This window comes from Panulirus ornatus, chromosome 10, assembly GCF_036320965.1.
Source record: "Panulirus ornatus isolate Po-2019 chromosome 10, ASM3632096v1, whole genome shotgun sequence".
Taxonomy (NCBI): Eukaryota; Metazoa; Arthropoda; class Malacostraca; order Decapoda; family Palinuridae; genus Panulirus; species Panulirus ornatus.
In genome coordinates, this window is record NC_092233.1 from 53,834,894 (window position 1) to 53,858,165 (window position 23,272).

Consider the following 23,272-nt stretch of genomic DNA (forward strand, 5'->3'; position numbering starts at 1 on the left):
CGGAAAGCAAAAATGGGTATGTTTGAAGGAATAGTGGTTCCAACAATGTTGTATGGTTGCGAGACGTGGGCTATGGATAGAGTTGTGCGCAGGAGGATGGATGTGCTGGAAATGAGATGTTTGAGGACAATATGTGGTGTGAGGTGGTTTGATCGAGTAAGTAACGTAAGGGTAAGAGAGATGTGTGGAAATAAAAAGAGCGTGGTTGAGAGAGCAGAAGAGGGTGTTTTGAAATGGTTTGGGCACATGGAGAGAATGAGTGAGGAAAGATTGACCAAGAGAATATATGTGTCGGAGGTGGAGGGAACGAGGAGAAGAGGGAGACCAAATTTAAGGTGGAAAGATGGAGTGAAAAAGATTTTGTGTAATCGGGGCCTGAACATGCAGGAGGGTGAAAGGAGGGCAAGGAATAGAGTGAATTGGAGCGATGTGGTATACCGGGGTTGACGTGCTGTCAGTGGATTGAATCAAGGCATGTGAAGCGTCGGGGTAAACCATGGAAAGCTGTGTAGGTATGTATATTTGCGTGTGTGGACGTATGTATATACATGTGTATGGGGGTGGGTTGGGCCATTTCTTTCGTCTGTTTCCTTGCGCTACCTCGCAAACGCGGGAGACAGCGACAAAAAAAGTCTTTATGTTGTTTATGAAGACACGCGACAAATCAATCGACGTGTGCGTGTGTGTGTGTGTGTGTGTGTGTGTGTTCCTGTTGAAATTTGTGATGGTTTTCGTCGGTTCAGGGAAAGTGTAAGGATCGCTTTTGTAAACTGTGCCTTTCATTTTCCCCACACTTGCATCGTCCTATTAGAAGCAGCTGCGGGCAATTTCGTCCTCATTTCAGTGTCCAATGAAAGGGTTTGGAATCAGTTCTCAATAACGTCCAGAGTAGATCTGTGTCACTGAAGAACACGGGGCCAATTACTCGATTTCGTGGTATGGCGCAGCACCCAACACTAACCCTCTGATCATGTAATGGTGTCTCTTCGAACTCATGTGGATTAATCGCCTAAATAAATGCAGCTTTTTTTTCGGTGCTGACATAACGTATTAATGAGAACGCACGTCTCATCGGTAAAGCCCGTGACGTCCAGAATATTCCCCTGGCGGTAATAGACTTTCAACCATCAGCGATATTCAGTACGCTGGACCATGTCCCTTTCTTTCGCTTCATGCACTGTTGTTGTCTGGCCAGGCGGTACTGCATCCTCAGCACTACTCTACTTGTGCTATTGTACGAGACGCCCGTCTGTAGTGCCAGTTTACGAACGAACTGCTTCCTGCTTTCTATCATACGATCCGAAACATCCAATATGTTCTGTGTTACGACTGCTGGTCCGCCGGATCTCGGCGCGTCCGATACAGATCCAGATTCAACGAAACTTGGCAATTAACCACCGCACTGCGTTGCGATGTGGCACGGGAGTGTCTGGATACTTTTCAGCAAATTTCTGTTGTTGCTCTTCGTCTGTAGTACACTGGCCTGCACTACGTAACGAACGTTCCATCAAAAAGACATCTGAGCCTTAAGCGACAAAACCCATTTTTCACAATAACACCAGTTAGCGTCCGGACGCGCTTGCGCTCAAGGAAACACTGACGTGAAAGTGCGTGGGGAAGGAGCGGTGGGGGAGGAGGTCGGTCACCATATACATGTCATAAGCCACGCCGGCCATTTGTTGTAACATTACCACTAGGAATGAGGTGGTCGCATCGTCTGAAGTGCAGGTGCACAGCGACCGTCTGACTCGCCCTCCTGTATGATGGCTGAGGGTGAGTGCTCCACCAGCGGGCCGTGCTATGGGGATTGGCGATGCTGGTGTGTAGCAAGACCTGCTAATTACCAGCGGACGAAGGGAGGGGGTTACTACCATAGACGATAACAAGTCTTGCGAAAAACTTGTTTTTCTCTCCTCAACACAAGAATGAATTACGCTGTAGAGCAACACCAGTCAACAAACGTACTGCATTTCCAAAAAAAAAAAAAAAAAATCCAGTGGTGATATTCTTCACCGACAACCAGCAGCAGTAAAATGTCGCTGAGGTTATGACCGTATATACGACTATAGCAACGCGGACAGACTCGGGTTATGTCATGATGCAGCAGCAGACCGAACGTCCCTCTCCCAGTGATGAGGTAAACATCAGATAACTTATCGATGGTCAAGTGTCACGTACTGTTGCTGCTACTAATGGTCAAGTGTCACGTACTGTTGCTGCTACTGATGGTCAACTGTCACGAACTGTTACTGTTACTGAAGGTTAACTGTCACGAGCCGTTGCTGCTGCTGGGCAGCGTAACGTCTGACCAACCTAGCTTCACCAGGGGATACAGAATGATGAACAAGTCTAGGAGGCAGGCATGTGCCAACCTGCGGTAGGGAGATCGCTTCAATACATCCTCCCCTCTACCAGCACAGAAACATACGTGCATACAGACATAGATCATTGATTTAACTAACTGACTCTTAACAACGAATTTTCGGGTTACCTGAAGCTTCTCTACCGTTTTCTAAGTTAAGTTAGGTTAGAGTTTACACCCAAAAGTTGGAAAGGAAGGGTAGGGGGCGAATTTACCATGAATATAGCCGACGCCTTAAAGAAAAGAATACCAAATGATTCGGTGCACAGGGATGATGAAAGTGTTAGCCCTGAATTGAGGGAGTAGTTGGAAGCATACATGATGGGCGTCAACAGCTTAAGCGGATGTCGGGTGCTCCCGCAGTGCTAGGCCCAAAACATCCTCACACCACTGCGACATCCTCACACCACTGCGACATCCTCACACCACTGCCACTGTCTTCCCTCTTACTAGACAGAACATTATGGACGGTAGCGTCTAACACAGACAGTAGAACTGTCATAACAGCGAAAATGACACAGTTAAGTACAGGATTTGTTGTTTTGCCTACGAATAGCCAAAAGTACCTAACCATTCGCTACGTGTGGAGCGTTTTTATTTTCTTTTTTTCTCATGCTTATATAGCCTATTTCATGGTAATATCCTCGCCAGAAGCGACATGTCTGGTAACTGACAGTCTCTGTATAGAGCGACACCACACGCTGGTGCGCTACCGTGAGGCGTGGAGGTTGTGGGTGTGTGAGGCAGCGGCATAGCCTAGCCCGGCCCGGCCCGGTAACATGGCGTCTCCTGCTCCGCCATCAGCCAGGATGGAGCACGTTATCCAACTAAACCTCCGCTGCCACAGGGGCTTACCATCGTGGCCTCGTTCACGGTTTCCACTCGGTTTGCTTCCTTACACGGAGCTTCCACCCGGGCGGCCGCCTCCCCCACATAGTCATACAGGTGTCGACACACATGATCCCGCCCTCAAAGAGTTCCCGTGGCGGCGGCTTACCGTTAACCGCGGCTGCGGCTTGCGGCCCCGCGCGCGCCACCAAGTTGCGGCCGTCCTGAGTGCCTCCACACTGTTGGGTCCTTGCAACTAAATACCATCAAAGGCAGCAGTGATCTTGGCCGGATTTAGCCAGTTCACTCACGCTCCCATGGTGCTGTGTGCGGCCCAGCCTCTGGCTGTGTACCAGTGAATGTGCGTGGATGCATGTGCGTTCGAGTCTGCGTGTACACGTCGACTTAATACACCTTGATAATTGATTAATTAATTCACGTCGTGGGAACCATAATGCTTTGTCTGTGGTACGACTAAAAGTATTTACCACTGCACTCGGCCGCCAGGTAAATGCTGGCTGGCTTTTCATCACCTAATCTAAAAATGATCTCTGTTTTCATCCTGGGGAATCCTCTTATGTTGTGTTGGTCGTACTTAATTATTCAAATAATTACAAATTCCGTGCCTCACCGCTGAGCAGTCCGCCAATCCGGTGCAGTCAGACAAGCGAACACAGGCATTCAAAGCGCAAGGTTTTCAGCGTTATGAAGGGAAAATTAGATTTCCACAAGCGAAAACTTCTCTGCTATTCAGAAACTTGTCTGCCAGCAGCTGACTGTGGGCCAAATGTTCTCTCTTGGGAATTATGAAGCATTGCACGACGCCTCTTGTTACCACTGTAATGTGGTCTCAGCATAAGATTCTTTTATTTTTTTTTATCTAAACATACGGAAGTGTATATGCAACACTAGGTTGGTCGGTTTAGATAAATCATGAATCGTAGTCTTGTGTCGATCGGCAGGTGTTTGCGCACAACTTGCCATCCACAGATGTAGGATAATATTTTTAACTTTTAAGGTATTCGTCATTTGATTTGGTCTTGTTCAATTCATGAAGATATTACAGGGTTTGTACATACACAATAGGTTTACTTCAGCGGTGAGTCTGCATTTATAAAGCCAGCTTGAGGGGAAAGGTGGGATTTACTTCTGTACAATTGATATTTCTTTATTCCCACCAAAGACAGAGCAAGAGACTTGCCTTCATTTTAGATATATATTCGTATAAATGTTGACCATACGCTTTATCTAACCATTTTCCTTGTTTCAGCGTGTTGAGCGAAACATTTCGAACGTAAGCTCCACTTGGTCTCAGTATTTTCTATCTTAGAATTAAGAGAACGAAATCAGAAATAAAGGATACATTGCACAGCCATGGCAAAATTTCGATTACCCGCGTCCCCTATCCTTTCTCTCCCCTTCCCGCTCATTTTCTCCCTATTCTCACCTAGTCTCCCTTCTTGCCTTATCAAACTGCAAATCATATTTAGAGAAGCAACAGTAAACCAACATGCTTTAAATGAACGGCTCTTGAGAATTATGTGGTGAAATGAGCTGTTGGTGGCGCCTCCACCACGCAAATTGGCGGACATTCTCATGCATGCGGACAACCTCCTCCTCACACTGACTTTATCTTTTATGTTAGCTGAGACGCACGGGCAACTGAGGCCCATATCAAGGTTATCTCATCAACGCTATACCAAAAGATAGGTTTTTTCACCTCGTGCAAAATCCGTAAATACTTTCCCTTTTCTCTTCTTTTTCCCGTTTCATAATCCTCCCTACATATCAATTAAGGCTCAGCCTTGATGTGGACTTTTGTCCATGACTGGAGCCTTCAGCCTTCAACATGATATATATATATATATATATATATATATATATATATATATATATATATATATATATATTCTTTTTTTTTTTTTTTGCCGCTGTCTCCCGCGTTTGCGAGGTAGCGCAAGGAAACAGACGAAAGAAATGGCCCAACCCACCCCCATACACATGTATATACATACGTCCACACACGCAAATATACATACCTACACAGCTTTCCATGGTTTACCCCAGACGCTTCACATGCCTTGATTCAATCCACTGACAGCACGTCAACCCCGGTATACCACATCGCTCCAATTCACTCTATTCCTTGCCCTCCTTTCACCCTCCTGCATGTTCAGGCTCCGATCACACAAAATCTTTTTCACTCCATCTTTCCACCTCCAATTTGGTCTCCCACTTCTCCTCGTTCCCTCCACCTCTGACACATATATCCTCTTGGTCAATCTTTCTTCTCTCATTCTCTCCATGTGACCAAACCATTTCAAAACACTCTCTTATGCTCTCTCAACCATACTCATTTTATTTCCACACATCTCTCTTACCCTTACGTTACTTACTCGATCAAACCACCTCACACCACACATTGTCCTCAAACATCTCATTTCCAGCACATCCATCCTCCTGCGCACAACTCTATCCATAGCCCACGCCTCGCAACCATACAACATTGTTGGAACCACTATTCCTTCAAACATACCCATTTTTGCTTTCCGAGATAATGTTCTCGACTTCCACACATTCTTCAAGGCTCCCAGAATTTTCGCCCCCTCCCCCACCCTATGATCCACTTCCGCTTCCATGGTTCCATCCGCTGCCAGATCCACTCCCAGATATCTAAAACACTTTACTTCCTCCAGTTTTTCTCCATTCAAACTTACCTCCCAATTGACTTGACCCTCAACCCTACTGTACCTAATAACCTTGCTCTTATTCACATTTACTCTTAACTTTCTTCTTTCACACACTTTACCAAACTCAGTCACCAGCTTCTGCAGTTTCTCACATGAATCAGCCACCAGCGCTGTATCATCAGCGAACAAGAACTGACTCACTTCCCAAGCTCTCTCATCCACAACAGACTGCATACTTGTCCCTCTTTCCAAAACTCTTGCATTCACCTCCCTAACAACCCCATCCATAAACAAATCAAACAACCATGGAGACATCACACACCCCTGCCGCAAACCTACATTCACTGAGAACCAATCACTTTCCTCTCTTCCTACACGTACACATGCCTTACATCCTCGATAAAAACTTTTCACTGCTTCTAACAACTTGCCTCCCACACCATATATTCTTAATACCTTCCACAGAGCATCTCTATCAACTCTATCATATGCCTTCTCCAGATCCATAAATGCTACATATAAATCCATTTGTTTTTCTAAGTATTTCTCACATACATTCTTCAAAGCAAACACCTGATCCACACATCCTCTACCACTTCTGAAACCACACTGCTCTTCCCCAATCTGATGCTCTGTACATGCCTTCACCCTCTCAGTCAATACCCTCCCATATAATTTACCAGGAGTACTCAACAAACTTATACCTCTGTATATGAGCACTCACTCTTATCCCCTTTGCCTTTGTACAATGGCACTATGCAAGCATTCCGCCAATCCTCAGGCACCTCACCATGAATCATACATACATTAAATAACCTTACCAACCAGTCAATAATACAGTCACCCCCTTTTTTAATAAATTCCCCTGCAATACCATCCATACCTGCTGCCTTGCCGGCTTTCATCTTCCGCAAAGCTTTTACTACCTCTTCTCTGTTTACCAAATCATTTTCCCTAACCCTCTCACTTTGCACACCACCTCGATCAAAACACCCTATATCTGCCCCTCTATCATCAAACACATTCAACAAACCTTCAAAGTACTCACTCCATGTCCTTCTCACATCACCACTACTTGTTATCACCTCCCCATTAGCCCCCTTCACTGAAGTTCCCATTTGCTCCCATGTCTTACGCACTTTATTTACCTCCTTCCAAAACATCTTTTTATTCTCCCTAAAATTTAATGATACTCTCTCACCCCAACTCTCATTTGCCCTCTTTTTCACCTCTCGCACCTTTCTCTTGACCTCTTGCCTCTTTCTTTTATACATCTCCCACTCATTTGCATTTTTTCCCTGCAAAAATCGTCCAAGTGCCTCTCTTTCTCTCTCACTAATAATCTTACTTCTTCATCCCACCACTCGCTACCCTTTCTAATCAACCCACCTCCCACGCTTCTCATGCCACAAGCATCTTTTGCACAAGCCATCACTGCTTCCCTAAATACCTCCCATTCCTCCCCCACTCCCCTTACCTCCTTTGTTCTCACCTTTTTCCATTCTGTACTCAGTCTCTCCTGGTACTTCCTCACACAAGTCTCCTTCCCAAGTTCACTTACTCTCACCACTCTCTTCACCCCAACATTCACTCTTCTTTTCTGAAAACCCATACAAATCTTCACCTTAGCCTCCACAAGATAATGATCAGACATCCCTCCAGTTGCACCTCTCAGCACATTAACATCCAAAAGTCTCTCTTTCGCGCGCCTATCAATTAACACGTAATCCAATAACGCTCTCTGGCCATCTCTCCTACTTACATACGTATACTTATGTATATCTCGCTTTTTAAACCAGGTATTCCCAATCACCAGTCCTTTCTCAGCACACAAATCCACAAGCTCTTCACCATTTCCATTTACAACACTGAACACCCCATGTATACCAATTATTCCCTCAACTGCCACATTACTCACCTTTGCATTCAAATCACCCATCACTATAACCCGGTCTTGTGCATCACAACCACTAACACACTCATTCAGCTGCTCCCAAAACACTTGCCTCTCGTGATCTTTCTTCTCATGCCCAGGAGCATATGCACCAATAATCACCCATCTCTCTCCATCAACTTTCAGTTTTACCCATATCAATCTAAAATTTACTTTCTTACACTCTATCACATACTCCCACAACTCCTGTTTCAGGAGTAGTGCTACTCCCTCCCTTGCTCTTGTCCTCTCACTAACCCCTGACTTTACTCCCAAGACATTCCCAAACCACTCTTCCCCTTTACCCTTGAGCTTCGTTTCACTCAGAGCCAAAACATCCAGGTTCCTTTCCTCAAACATACTGCCTATCTCTCCTTTTTTCTCATCTTGGTTACATCCACACACATTTAGACACCCCAATCTGAGCCTTCGAGGAGGATAAGCACTCCCCGCGTGACTCCTTCTTCTGTTTCCCCTTTTAGAAAGTCAAAATACCAGGAGGGAAGGGTTTCTGGCCCCCCCGCTCCCGTCCCCTTTAGTCGCCTTCTACGACACGTGAGGAATGCGTGGGAAGTATTCTTTCTCCCCTATATATATATATATATATATATATATATATATATATATATATATATATATATATATATATATATATTCTTTCTTTTCTTTCATACTATTCGTCAATTCCCGCATTAGCGAGGTAGCGTTAAGAACAGAGGACTGGGCCTTTGAAGGAATATCCTCACCTGGCCCCCTTCTCTATTCCTTCTTCTGGAAAATTAAAAAGAAAAACAAAAAAACGAGGGGAGGATGCTCCCCCACCCACCAGCGGCAGACATGTTGCAGGAATGTGTCAACATTTTACGGTAACGTCTACTAATATGACAATGTCTGGCTAATCATTTCGTAGCATTTCTAATTTTTCGTAAGAATTAAACACACGTCATTTATACATGTTACACACCGTGCAAAATTGCTGATGTTCAAAGTAATTGTGATAATATCAAGTTTTGCTTTTTCTTACCTAATCTAATGAATTTCCTGTTTTTAGGTTAGGTAAAATTGTGCTTGACATCATCAACATTAGTTTTCAATACCAGGCACCAATTTTCTACATTATGCATACCATACATACCGGAAGCAATATCTTTAATTTTCTGGATAAGGTAATAAATGTGATGCTATTCCCTTCCTCACGTGAAGATGTGCAGAAATCATGCGCTAACCGTTAGTGTTTGTTTACTCTTAATTTTGATTATAGCAGATGTGGACTGACCCCGACCATTCATCAGTTATGCTACAGGTGAAGTGGAGTCTGATGCCATATCCTCTGGTAACAGCTTGTGAGATCCGAGTGGACAGGTTACCATAAATGTGATTAGATCCTTTGATTATTTTGAAACATTCCATTACGTATCCCCCAAATTTTCAGTCGTAAAGTTAGATGTGGCACTTTGGTGGGAGATCTTAAGGATCACTTTTGTTTAAATTTGTTCAGACTTTACCTCAGCAACCGGAATACCTCCAGGTGAGTGTAAGGTGGAGAGTATCTTAACAGGAAATGGCTGAAAGGTTGCAAGGGAAACTGACAATAAGAACTGAGAATTTATTCTTCTTAACTTGCTCTCACGAGTTCTTCTTAAGGATATGAATGATGCATCATGACACGGTTGCACGCCCCATCCATACGGGAGGCTAGTGTACACAACCATGCCTAACTCTGACAGCCTCTTCGCCTCTTCCTTCTTGGCAGACCCGTGTACCGATCTTTCTTTGTCTCAGTAATTGCATTTTACCCGTCTTCAACTTCACTCTTTCCTAACACCTCTACTTCCTCTACTTTCTCAGCCTTCAGTAGTTTAATTTCCTCGTTTTTTCGACACACTTAAAGCAAGAGGCGTCTAAAAAACGTAGGCAAAAAATAAGGTATAGTAATGATACTTTTGCATTTATTTCTGTTGTTGTGTAAAAGATCGAACAACACATTACACTGTTAGTGCTGACGTTGATCGTACTCAACACTGCTGGTTAGAGACCTGAACCTATCATGATCACTTGGTAGGCAAAGATAGATTTCTTACGATTCCAGCCTTTCAACTACGGTGGGTCTCGACCCCCTCGACACATTAGCCAAGGCTTACGTCCTGAGATCATTATTTCGGGTAATACGCCAGGCCATGTAGACAACGCTACCTCTAAGGCCGATAATAATATCTCTTAACAACATACTCAAATTTAAGCTTATCACATTTCAATTATTAACTGGAAAAAATACACTTTAAACAATCAAAAAGCAATACATTGAAAAATGATAACAAAAATACAATTATGGTCCATATACAAGATGGACGCTATGGTGCACTACCCACCGAAACATTTATTCAAAATTTGACCTGAAATTTTCATCGAATAATATAAATACTGATTTCCCTGCTACAAATAATGTCTATACCTTTGTTCTTTGATATAACCATTAATGAAAGACCGATGACAAATAACAAGAGGAAATCCAACAGACAATGAGTGCTCACGTCTCCTTACTCCCTTACCTGGCAAGAGAGAGAGAGAATCTACGTTCCAATAATTTAGCTCCAGCTCCAAAAATCATTGTACGAATACAACAAGCATTTCTTTAAACGATATTGAAATATTTATAATTCTTACAGTATTTTGATATTGATTTATTTAATAATGTTAGTGACATAATAAAATAATACAATACAGTCCAGATGGATATCAGTTATAAGAGAAAACGTAATGACATATTATAAAGGCATACTGCACAAAACAGAAAACAGAAAACTTTTTTTTTAAGATATAAGAAAAGGAAATACATAACACTACATGATAATGACGTTCTGCCTCGCGCCACTGGGAGGCAGCCGTCCACACACCAGCTCCAGTATCATGCTACATTAACTTCCTCTAACCTCTCAGTTATGGAGACAGTGTGTCAGGGTGGGCTTATCTGGCCACAGCAAAATTTTCGTTACTTCTTTTCATAATCCTTGTCTTTACTGAGTGCTGTCTTGTCCTTACTGAGTGTTGCCTTGCCCTTACTGAGTGTTGTCTTGTCCTTACTGAGTGTTGCCTTGTCCTTACTGAGTGTTGTCTTGTCCTTACTGAGTGATGCCTTGTCCTTACTGTGTTGCCTTGTCCTTACTGAGTGTTGTCTTGTCCTTACTGAGTGTTGCCTTGTCCTTACTGAGTGTTGCCTTGTCCTTACTGAGTGTTGCCTTGTCCTTACTGTGTGTTGTCTTGTTACTGAGTGTTGCCTTGTCCTTACTGTGTGTTGTCTTGTTACTGAGTGTTGCCTTGTCCTTACTGTTTGTTGTCTTGTTACTGAGTGTTGCCTTGTCCTTACTGAGTGTTGCCTTGTCCTCACTGAGTGTTGCCTTGTCCTTACTGTGTGTTGTCTTGTTACTGAGTGTTGCCTTGTCCTTACTGTGTGTTGTCTTGTTACTGAGTGTTGCCTTGTCCTTACTGAGTGTTGCCTTGTCCTTACTGAGTGTTGCCTTGTCCTTACTGAGTGTTGCCTTGTCCTTACTGTGTGTTGTCTTGTTACTGAGTGTTGCCTTGTCCTTACTGTGTGCTGTCTTGTTACTGAGTGTTGCCTTGTCCTTACTGTGTGTTGTCTTGTTACTGAGTGTTGCCTTGTCCTTACTGAGTGTTGCCTTGTCCTTACTGAGTGTTGCCTTGTCCTTACCATGTGTTGTGTTGTTTTCCAGGTGCATGACGTTGGCCGGAGGTCTCGGAGGGCTAGGCCCCCTATACCACCCAGCCTTCTGTGGCATCTGCACCTACAAGCCAACCTCCACAGCGGCTTCAGGCTCCGGTAGGGGCCCCACAGCCTCTCCACCATCCATACTAAGTGGTCCAACTGTCTCCCCTCCATCCCTCCTGAGTGGCGCCGTGGGATCACAGCCATCTAGTCTCCCCATTGGACCAGCACCAGCGGCTACTCTTCCCATGGGCCAAGGTCCGCCTGGCAGTCTACCCATCGGGCCGACACCGTCTACCAGCCTTCCTCTCGGTCAAGCACCACCACCCGCGACTCTGCCTCTGGGTCCGCACATTCCCACCTCGTTCCTCAGCAGCTCTGCCTCCTCCCCGTCGCCGCCAACGACCACAACCACCACAGCGCCGACCATAAAGAAGCCTGTTCCCCTACCTGCGTCCACAGCTAGTCTCGTGGCTCTGCGTGCCCAGGCTTACTGAAGGCCTCAGATGAAGTCTTTCATTCTCTTATTCCTAAGAACCTACTTGAGATCAGCCCAGGGCGTTTCATTGCGAAAGCCTAGGATTTACGAACATGCCTCCTGGGCTCCAGTTCACCACAGTTTTCCATGCCTCTTTCCCTAGCACCCAAGGCTGGAAAGTCCAATGCTCAAGTCTGCCCACATTGCTATAGCCATTACCCTCAGCGACGATATGTTGTCACTGCTGTTGGCTGTTGGTGAACAGTATCACCAATGGACTATTTTTGGAGACATTCTGTGCTCGTTTATGTCAAAGCCTGTACTGAAGAGTATGTCTTATTGGTCCTGAGGAGAAGGATGTGGTAAAAACACCCTACGGAAAGAATTCCATCGAAACAGCATTTCCGATCCTCTGTGAGCGAGCCTCCCTCGGATATGGTAGTGGCTCCCTAGCTTCTATTTGAGGCTTATCATGTATCAGGGATGAAGAATCCTTTTCCCCCTTGGCCTTCAGCACTATCTGGGTCGCTTGGCCTGCAAAGGCCATCGCTTTCTGAAGACTAGGACCGATTCGTTTCCCTTTCCAGGAGCGTTCGTCAGTCCTCGTACTTACATACCACCTAAGCTGGCCTTTTTAACCAGCTGGTCAGTGTTGACTTTGGTCAAAGAGTGTTTAGTGAACCTTGTTGATAAGTTGCAATAATGATAGTCCCTAGTGCATAAGAAGTTGTATATTTCATGTTACATAGATATTTTTTTAGTCTCAATAATAATGCCAAAGATAACGTATCAGCAGTGTTAAGCCTCTCTATGCACCTTAGCTAGTTGATTTTAACTGTTAAGAGCACTGTATTCATCCTCGTCTTGTTGTTGGACGAGATCTACAAATGCCCCCCCCCCCTTCACTGTTCTAATATTATGGTTTTTTTCTTATGTAATGTACGATGGTGTTGTTATATGAATGGTGCCCAATGAGGAGAGGACGCCTCCCTTGTCGGTGGTGACGTCCAGACGAAATCTGTGTCCTTGTAACTGGCGGGCATTACGTTGCTTCACGAGATGACCTGCAGATTGGTTGAGCCAGTCCAGGTAGTGGAAAACTAATAAAACTGAACACTTTCTCCTGAAACCTATGATCCCAAACATCGGCTTTACTTTACTTTACTTTAATATGCAGACTTTACCTGTGCACTCATCAGCGAAAATCAATTTCGTTGACGAACTCATTAGAAAAGCCAGTTGTAGGAACCTTCTGACGTTACTCACATAATGCGACATCCACTCAATGAAGAAATCCTATTTGAAACCTCGATTTAGGGATGAACATTTCAGTCTCAAATCCGCCAACACCCAAGTATCCCATATAAACACAGAAGAGCGACACTGGGCCTTAAGAAGTGTGGACAGACAATCAGGCTGCTTAAAGTAAAAAAAATCGTTGAAATTAGGAAAGTAGATTTGGGCCAAGGTACCTAAATTACTGGATCGGAAGAAGTTCCGTTATTGCGAACATCAGATGATCATACTTCTGCATTACGAAAGGTCTTCGGTGGCCATGTTTATTTTTGATAGATTACGAAAAAAAGAAAGAAATATATATATATATATATATATATATATATATATATATATATATATATATATATATATATATATATATATACAGTTTGGAATAAGTTCTGTTCAATTTCTTTGTCTAAACAGCAGAATTTACGAAGCCCATGGAAGAGTTGAAAAGAAAACGGACATTAAAACTAAGAACCAATCTTGTAAAGGGGGGGGGACAATGGACTAATTTAGCAAGGAGACAAAAGACTGACAGTAAATCTGAAGAATTAGGAAGAGACAGTGATGAAAGATGACAGAGAGAGAGAGAGAGAGAGAGAGAGAGAGAGAGAGAGAGAGAGAGAGAGAGAGAGAGAGAGAGAGAGAGAGAGAGAGAGAGAGAGAGAGAGAGAGAGAGAGACCGAAATTTAGCCTAATTTGCTTTGGACACGAACTGCTAAGAAATGAGACTTGCGAACCTAAAATGTGTTAAAAAAGATTATGGATATAAGTTTAAAGTTTAAAAAGAGATAATAGACCATAAATTTTAAAGTTTAAAAAGAGATAACATACATAAATCTAAAGTTTGAAAGAGATAATGATATAAAAAAAAAAACATGGAAGAGGCAGTAGACGTGTGTTCTGAACACGTTTTCCTGTCTACTTTGAATTGCTTGTCTACTATGAACGCGCACCTGCCTACATGTTTATTTCGAAAGTCTGTCAACTCTTGAACGTTTTCCTTCAAATTCTAAAGATCTATCTATCTACTTTTACTGTCAACCCAGTTAATCAAAACTTCTGGTCATCACCTACTTTCTACATCTACTTAAACTACTCGGAACTCTCTATCTACCTTCAACACTGGACCTGGACGTTATGAACACCATCCACCTCCTCTGCACGTCTGCCTCAAGATTGTAAGACGCCCGCAGCCAGCAACATCTGTGCTGGGGGGCGTCCGCGCTCCCACTCCATCATGTAGTCTGCAATAAAGATTTTGAATAGCAGAAGTGTTTCTCACTCCCCTGGTGGCCCTCCCTGCTGAGTTAGACCTGTGCCTGACCCCAGCATACCGAGAGCTGTCCACACCTGGCCTCCTCGCCTTATGAAGTAAACAAAGTATAAGAGAAGGGAAATAGACCAGAGTGGTCTAGGAGGCGGTAAACACAAGGTAAAAAAAGAGCTCCCTCGGCATCTCCCGTCCTGTGTCTATCTGGGAAGAAAACATTTCCCACTCTTCTGTGGCTATGTTAGTGGATCATCCATGGCTATTTCTTGAAATACAAACCCATCATAGGTGACTAGGTAACTTCTTGTTAAGGTAGTAGGTATAGTAAGGGTTATTTGGGCGAGAATACGGCAAGAGACTACGCATCCGTTACACATGTCGTAAACTCTACGTCAATAGAAATTTCTCACTTGTGACCTAAATGCAACAAATTCCCCCCCTCACCATCGACCATATCACCATCTGCTACCGTAGATACAAAAGACAACGACAACAGTTGATGCAAGATACTGCCAAGGACACACAGCTCCGTTTTCTATAATTCCCGATGACGCTTCTCGATTCAACCGCTTCTCTTTCTCAAAGATGAAGCCAATCGGATCATTACGTGATTATCCTTATCAGTATCTATGTCCTACGTATTTATATTGACTCTAACACTCATATCCATAACTATCTGCCGTCTCCTCGCATTATAGCAGTCTTTCCACACTTTATTTTCTCTCCAATAATCTTTTCACTTTTCTCAGTTTATGAATTATGTCTCTTCTCATTTCCGCCGATTTATTCACTTACGCAACATCAACATTCTCGTGACCTATAGACCTACTGTCCATCGTACAGCGAAGTTGTGAGGATCGTGACCTGGTTTATGTATGTATGTACGTGTGTTGTGGTTGAGGAATGAAACGGGTGATATGACCAATGGCCGGCCATAAGGAGTGGCGAGGCGCGGCTACCTGAACCTGGGCTCTTGCTCTCCTGCTGGGGACATCACCGACGGGACTCCTGCATCGCGTCCTTCAGCCACTGCTGCGTCTGATTCCCACTTCACCTCCCTTCAGGCGAGAGGTCCACTGAATCCGACAGAGTCGTATTTCCTGTCTGTCATAGAAAGTGGCTAAAAGGAGCAGGGGCGGGGCTGCTGAATATCATCCACTACTTATATTCCAATTTCTGAGAGTCGGAACAGAAGAAGGAGTCAAGATAAGAATGCTCATCCTCCTCGAAGGCTCAGGCTGAGGAGTCTGATGTGTATGGATGAGAAGACGGGAGAGAAAGGTTATATGTTGGAGGAGAGGAACCAAGATGTTCTTGTTCTGATTATCAGGGCTGGTACATGCAAGAGGGTGTGAGGCGTGCTAGGGACAGAGCGAATTAGAATGATTTGGTATACAGGGGGCTATTGGGCTAGACTAATGCATATAAAGTGGTCGGGCTTAGATGTAGACAGTGGACTCTGGTGGATGTGAGTGACTGGGGCCATTTCCTCTCCTGCTTTAAGCGCTACCTCTACAACACGGGGAAACTGAGAAGAAAAAGATACCATCACCATCATCATCATCATCATCATCATGTACTCCACGAACTCTGGGACGAGGCTATGATCACTCATCCTCAAGTCGGGTCTGCCTTTGCTCTGGCAACTCATCATTCCAAGATCGACTCGGATCTATCGTGATGCTCCATCTGGCCTTCCACTGGTGACGTTGCTCCGTATGGACGCTCCGTCAGGCTCACGAACGTTGTATTCAAGGCCAAAAAAAAAGAAGAAAGGAAGGGCGATCTCCTCTCGGTATGTTTCCCGACTTCAGAAGAGACATCTATAGTGCCATCTTCATCCACTGATCGCCTCTCCCACAGCAACCCGCCAGACTCCCATGTCTTTCAGTGACGTGTCGTCGCTTCGGCTCAATGGTAGGGCGATGGTTCCGCAAGCTAGTCGGGTGCGTGAGTTCCCAGCCTCACAAGAGAGGAGCCTCTCGCTATGGTCTTACGATAGACTTTGACGTCAGTTAATCTTGGCCACGGTATCTCTCAAGCTCTAGATAGACAGAGAGTTTGTTGGCACTTATTGTGGATCGCAATATCTCTTGTCTATTTTGGTTGAAAGAACTTTATCTACTATTGACATCACAGGTGTGAAAATACAGAGCACAGTATCCATTGTCTCACACACACACACACACACACACACACACACACACACACACACACACACAGGACAAGGATAAAGGCCTTAAATTCACCAATCTAGGAAGAGAGAAGAGTGAAGGATGACTTGATCATAGTCGTTTAAGTCTTTCAAACAGATTGATGACACTCATCGACATGTGTAGGGACGGATCAGCCAGAGGAGATAATGTGAAATTGTTAAGAAACTTGTTAGACTAGATGTAGAAATGTCCTTTTACGGTATGAGATTAGTGGATGGATGGATGGACATGAGTGAAGATTTGGTGAATCCAGACACCATACAGACACCATACAGACGCCATACAGACACCATGCAGACACTATACAGACACCATGCATACACCATGCAGACACCATACAGACACCACACATGCATCATACAGACACCATACAGACACTATGCAGACACCACATAGACACCATGAAGACACCATATAGACACCATATAAACACCATGCAGACATCGTGCAGACGCCATGCCGACACCACATAGACACCATGCAGACACCATGCAAACACCAAATAAACACCATGCAGACACCATGCAAACACCACATAGACACCATGCAGACACCACATAGACACCATGCAGACATCATGCAAAATCTTGTGTGCCTGATATTGTTCAAGAAATGGGGCCCCACTAGTGTAAAACTTCTTCCCATACAGTACAAACAGGTTGTCGCACACACACACAAACACACCATATATATACATATATATATATATATATATATATATATATATATATATATATATATATATATATATATATATATATATATATATATATATATATGCATATATATATATATATATATATATATATATATATATATATATATATATATATATATATATATATATATATATATATATGGTTGCGAGGCGTGGGCTATGGATAGAGTTGTGCGCAGGAGGATGGATGTGCTGGAAATGAGATGTTTGAGGACAATGTGTGGTGTGAGGTGGTTTGATCGAGTAAGTAACGTAAGGGTAAGAGAGATGTGTGGAAATAAAAAGAGCGTGGTTGAGAGAGCAGAAGAGGGTGTTTTGAAATGGTTTGGGCACATGGAGAGAATGAGTGAGGAAAGATTGACCAAGAGGATATATGTGTCGGAGGTGGAGGGAACGAGGAGAAGAGGGAGACCAAATTGGAGGTGGAAAGATGGAGTGAAAAAGATTTTGTGTGATCGGGGCCTGAACATGCAGGAGGGTGAAAGGAGGGCAAGGAGTAGAGTGAATTGGAGCGATGTGGTGTACAGGGGTTGACGTGCTGTCAGTGGATTGAATCAAGGCATGTGAAGCGTCTGGGGTAAACCATGGAAAGCTGTGTAGGTATGTATATTTGCGTGTGTGGACGTGTGTATGTACATGTGTATGGGGGGGGGTTGGGCCATTTCTTTCGTCTGTTTCCTTGCGCTACCTCGCAAACGCGGGAGACAGCGACAAAGTATAAAAAAAAAAAAAAAAAAAAAAAATATATATATATATATATATATATATATATATATATATATATATATATATATATATATATATATATATGTGTGTGTGTGTGTGTGTGTGTGTGTGTGTGTGGGCGTTTATGTATATTCATGTGTATGTGGGTGGGTTGGGCCATTCTTTTCGTCTGTTTCCTTGCGCTAACGCGGGAGACAGCGACTAAGTATAACAAATAAATGGGTAAACGATAGAGTCGATAGAGATGCTCTATGGAAGGTATTAAGAATATATGGTGTGGGAGGCAAGTTGTTAGAAGCAGTGAAAAGTTTTTATCGAGGATGTAAGGCATGTGTACGTGTAGGAAGAGAGGAAAGTGATTGGTTCTCAGTGAATGTAGGTTTGCGGCAGGGGTGTGTGATGTCTCCATGGTTGTTTAATTTGTTTATGGATGGGGTTGTTAGGGAGGTGAATGCAAGAGTTTTGGAAAGAGGGGCAAGTATGAAGTCTGTTGTGGATGAGAGAGCTTGGGAAGTGAGTCAGTTGTTGTTCGCTGATGATACAGCGTTGGTGGCTGATTCATGTGAGAAACTGCAGAAGCTGGTGACTGAGTTAGGTAAAGTGTGTGAAAGATGAAAGTTAAGAGTAAATGTAAATAAGAGCAAGGTTATTAGGTACAGTAGGGTTGAGGGTCAAGTCAATTGGGAGGTAAGTTTGAATGGAGAAAAACTGGAGGAAGTAAAGTGTTTTAGATATCTGGGAGTGGATCTGGCAGCGGATGGAACCATGGAAGCGGAAGTGAATCATAGGGTGGGGGAGGGGGCGAAAATCCTGGGAGCCTTGAAGAATGTGTGGAAGTCGAGAACATTATCTCCGAAAGCAAAAATGGCTATGTTTGAAGGAATAGTGGTTCCAACAATGTTGTATGGCTGCAAGGCGTGGGCTATGGATAGAGTTGTGCGCAGGAGGGTGGATGTGCTGGAAATGAGATGTTTCAGGACAATATGTGGTGTGAGGTGGTTTGATCGAGTAAGTAATGTAAGGGCAAGAGAGATGTGTGGAAATAAAAAGAGCGTGGTTGAGAGAGCAGAAGAGGGTGTTTTGAAATGGTTTGGGCACATGGAGAGAATGAGTGAGGAAAGATTGACCAAGAGGATATATGTGTCGGAGGTGGAGGGAACGAGGAGAAGTAGGAGACCAAATTGGAGGTGGAAAGATGGAGTGAAAAAGATTTTGAGTGATCGGGGCCTGAACATGCAGGAGGGTGAAAGGCGGGCAAGGAATAGAGTGAATTGGATCGATGTGGGAAACCGGGGTCGACGTGCTGTCAATGGATTGAATCAGGGAATGTGAAGCGTCTGGGGTAAACCATGGAAAGTTCTGTGGGGCCTGGATGTGGAAAGGGAGCTGTGGTTTCGGGCATTATTACATGACAGCTAGAGACTGAGTGTGAACGAATGGGGCCTTTGTTGTCTTTTCCTAGCGCTACCTCGCACACATGAGGGGGGAGGGGGATGTTATTCCATGTGTGGCGAGGTGGCGATGGGAATGAATAAAGGCAGTGTGAATTGTGTGCATGTGTATATATGTATGTGTCTGTGTGTGTATATATATATGTGTACATTGAGATGTATGGGTATGTATATTTGCGTGTGTGGACGTGTATGTATATACATGTGTATGGGGGTGGGTTGGGCCCTATCTTTCGTCTGTTTCCTTGCGCTACCTCGCAAACGCGGGAGACAGCGACAAAGCAAAATAAAATAAATAATATATATATATATATATATATATATATATATATATATATATATATATATATATATATATATATATATATATGCACATGCAGGAGGGTGAAAGGAGGGCAGGGAATGGAGTGAATTGGAGCGGTGTGGTATACTGGGGTTGACGTGCTGTCAGTAGATTGAATCAGGGCATGTGAAGCGTCTGGGGTAAACCATGGAAAGCTGTGTAGGTATGTATATTTGCGTGTGTGGACGTATGTATATACATGTGTATGGGGGTGGGTTGGGCCATTTCTTTCGTCTGTTTCCTTGCGCTACCTCGCAAACGCGGGAGACAGCGACAAAGCAAAAAAAAAAAAAAAAAAAATATATATATATATATATATATATATATATATATATATACATATAAATGGAACAAGGAGACGATGGGGTGAGTATTTTGAAGGACTGTTGAATGTGTTTGATGGTAGTGTGGCAGATGTCGGGCGTTTTGGTCGAGGTGGTCAGCTAACTGAGAGAGTCAGGGAGAGTGGTTTGGTGAAGAGAGAAGAGGTGGTGAAAGCCTTGCATCGGAAGATGAAATCTGGCAAGGCGCGGATTGAATTAATTCAAAATGAGGGTGACTGTGTTGTTGATTAGTTGGTAAGGATTTTCAGTTTATGTATGGATCATGGTGCGGTTCCTGAGGATTGGTGGAATGCATGTATAATGCCATTATATAAAAACAAGTGGGATAAAGGTGAACTTTTAAAACTACAGAGGCACAGGTTTGTTGAGTATACTTGGTATGTTGTATCGGAGGGTATTGATTGAGAGGGTGAAGGCATGTACAGAGTGTCAGACTGAGGAGGAACAGTGTGGTTTTAGAGGTGGTAGAGGATGTGTGGATCAGGTGTTTGCTTTGAAGAATGTGTGAGAAATACTTAGAAAAGCAGATGGATATATAAGTGGCATTTATGGATAAAGAAAAGCATACGATAGGGCTGATAGAAGTGTCTTGTAGAAGGTCTTCAAAATATCCGGTGTGGGAGGAAAGATGCTAGAGCCAATGAGAAGTCTGTATCAAGGATGGAAGGCATGTGTACGAGTAGGAAGAAAGGAGAGTGACTGGTTCCAAGTGAAAGTTGGTTTGCGGCAGGGGTGTGTGATGTCACCATGGTTGTTTAATTTGTTTATGGATGCGAGAGTCTTCGAGAGAGGGGCGAGTATGCAATATGTTGGAGATGAGAGGGCTTGGGGTGTGAGTCAGTTGTTGTTTGCTGATGATATAACATTGTTGGTAGATTCGAGTGAGAAACTGTAGAAATTGGCGACTGAATTTGGAGGAGTGCATGAAGGAAGGAAGTTGAGAGTAAATGTGAATAAACGCGAGGTTATTAGGTTTAGGAGGGTTGAGGGACAGGTTAGGATGGGATGTGAGTTTGATTGGAGAATGCCTGGAGGAAGTGAAGTGTTTTAGATATCTGGAAGTGGACATGACAGCGAATGGAGCCATGGAAGCGGAAATGAGCCATAGGGTCGGGGAGGGAAAAGTTCTGGGAGCGATGAAGAATATATGGAAAGAGAGAACGTTGTCTTGGAGAGCAAAAATGGTTATGTTTAAGATACACGAGCTCCAAAATATGATATGTATGCGAGGCATGGGCTGTAGATATGGTTAAGCAGAGAAGAGCAAATGTGTTGGAAATGAACTGTCTGAGGACAGTATGTGGTGTGAGATGGTTTGATCGAATAAGTAATGAAAGGGTAAGGAGTGTGGTTGAGAGAGCAGAAGAGGGTGAGGGTGTGTTGAAATGGTTTGGATGTATGGAGTAAGGAAAGATTGACAGAGAATATATGTGTAAGAGGTTGGGGGAACAAGGTGAACGAGAGACCAAACTGGAGATGGAAGGATAAAGTGAAAAAGTTTATTAATGATCTGTGCCTGAACATACAGCAGATTGAAAGGAAAGCAAGGGAGAGATTAAACTGGAATGATGTGGTATACTGGGGTCGACACGCTGTCAATGGACTGAACCAGAGCATGTGAAAAGTCTGGGGTAAACTGTGGAAAGGTCTGTGGGGCCTGGATGTGGATAGGGAGCTGTGGTTCCGGTGCATTACACATGACAACTAGAGAATGGTTTTAACGGATACATCCTCGTCTGTTGCTGACGCCACTAACTCGCTAACCTAGGAAATGGAGATCAAGAATGGTATATATATATATATATATATATATATATATATATATATATATATATATATATATATATATATATATAATACGATTGGTAAAAATGCATTTGTTTATATATATCCTATGCTAAAATGCAAGTGTTCTTGGATCTTTTATTTACTAGGGGATCGTGAGCAAGGAAAATGATCCCGTTAATATACTTAGACATAACATCTACGAGAGAAAATATGGAGACCAATTGTGTCTTAATATGAAAAGGAACTTTTAACAACACATTTAAACTTCATCTCAGAAGTCGTCATCATCCTTTTTAAGCAGTGGAAATGAATAATCTCTAAAATATCTTTCACGTTTGTGTCAGGTGTGGGGTTCGAACCCACGCACTCTTACGAGTACCAGAGCTTAAATCTGGCGCCTTAGACCACTCGGCCAACCTGACAGATATTCAACCTAACAATACCCGGCTGAATCATGATATTTTTTGTTTGTTTGTTAACAACTACATCCCTGTATTATTTAACGAAATTCTGCCGTGTTGAGTCAGCATGCCAGTATTAAATTAAGGATGACGGGCCATTCCTAGAATGCGCTTCACTTCGACCAGCCTAGCTTAGCTGTTGCTACGTTTGAACGTAAATCCTAGCAGAATGTGTTATTTCTTCACATGTGTACATTGATGGTGATAGCACCAAGGCTTATATGTCTGATATAACCATATGTAGTATATATTAACAACATCCAACATGGGTAATGATTAGGTATACACATTCACAACCCAGTACAATATCGGTCCCATACTGCATGGGTGCTACTATCACTCAAACCCTATATTCTACATAGGTTCTAATGTAAGCACATTTCTACACCATACTACATGGGTACTGATGTATGCACATTCCTACGACATCGGTACTACTGCATGTACCATTCACACTCCAAACTACGTGGGTAATGTTGTACGCACATTTGCACTCCATGCTACATGGGTTCTGATGTTTGCACATCTACTCTACACTACATAGGTACTGATGTCATCCACGTTCCCACTCATACTACATGGATACTAATGTATTCTACATTCCCACCCCATTCTCCATGGGTGCTCATGCAATCCACATTCCTACCCCATACTAC

The 23,272-nt window shown here is 43.4% G+C and overlaps 1 protein-coding gene and 1 non-coding gene across 2 annotated transcripts in view; one reads left to right on the forward strand and one right to left on the reverse strand.

The window, feature by feature from the left end:
- LOC139750693 (uncharacterized) overlaps nt 1-13,585 on the forward strand; it is an 80,554-nt gene extending 66,969 nt beyond the window's left edge. Inside the window, exon 4 of the mRNA XM_071665373.1 lies at nt 11,542-13,585. Coding sequence (XP_071521474.1) covers nt 11,542-12,031 — 490 coding nt within the window. The 3' untranslated portion in view covers nt 12,032-13,585. The remainder of the gene's footprint in view (nt 1-11,541) is intronic.
- An 8,908-nt stretch (nt 13,586-22,493) lies between these two features.
- Nucleotides 22,494-22,577, reverse strand: TRNAL-UAA (transfer RNA leucine (anticodon UAA)). The gene has a single exon. It is a non-coding gene; the product is annotated as a tRNA-Leu (tRNA).
- Nucleotides 22,578-23,272: the final 695 nt, after the last annotated feature.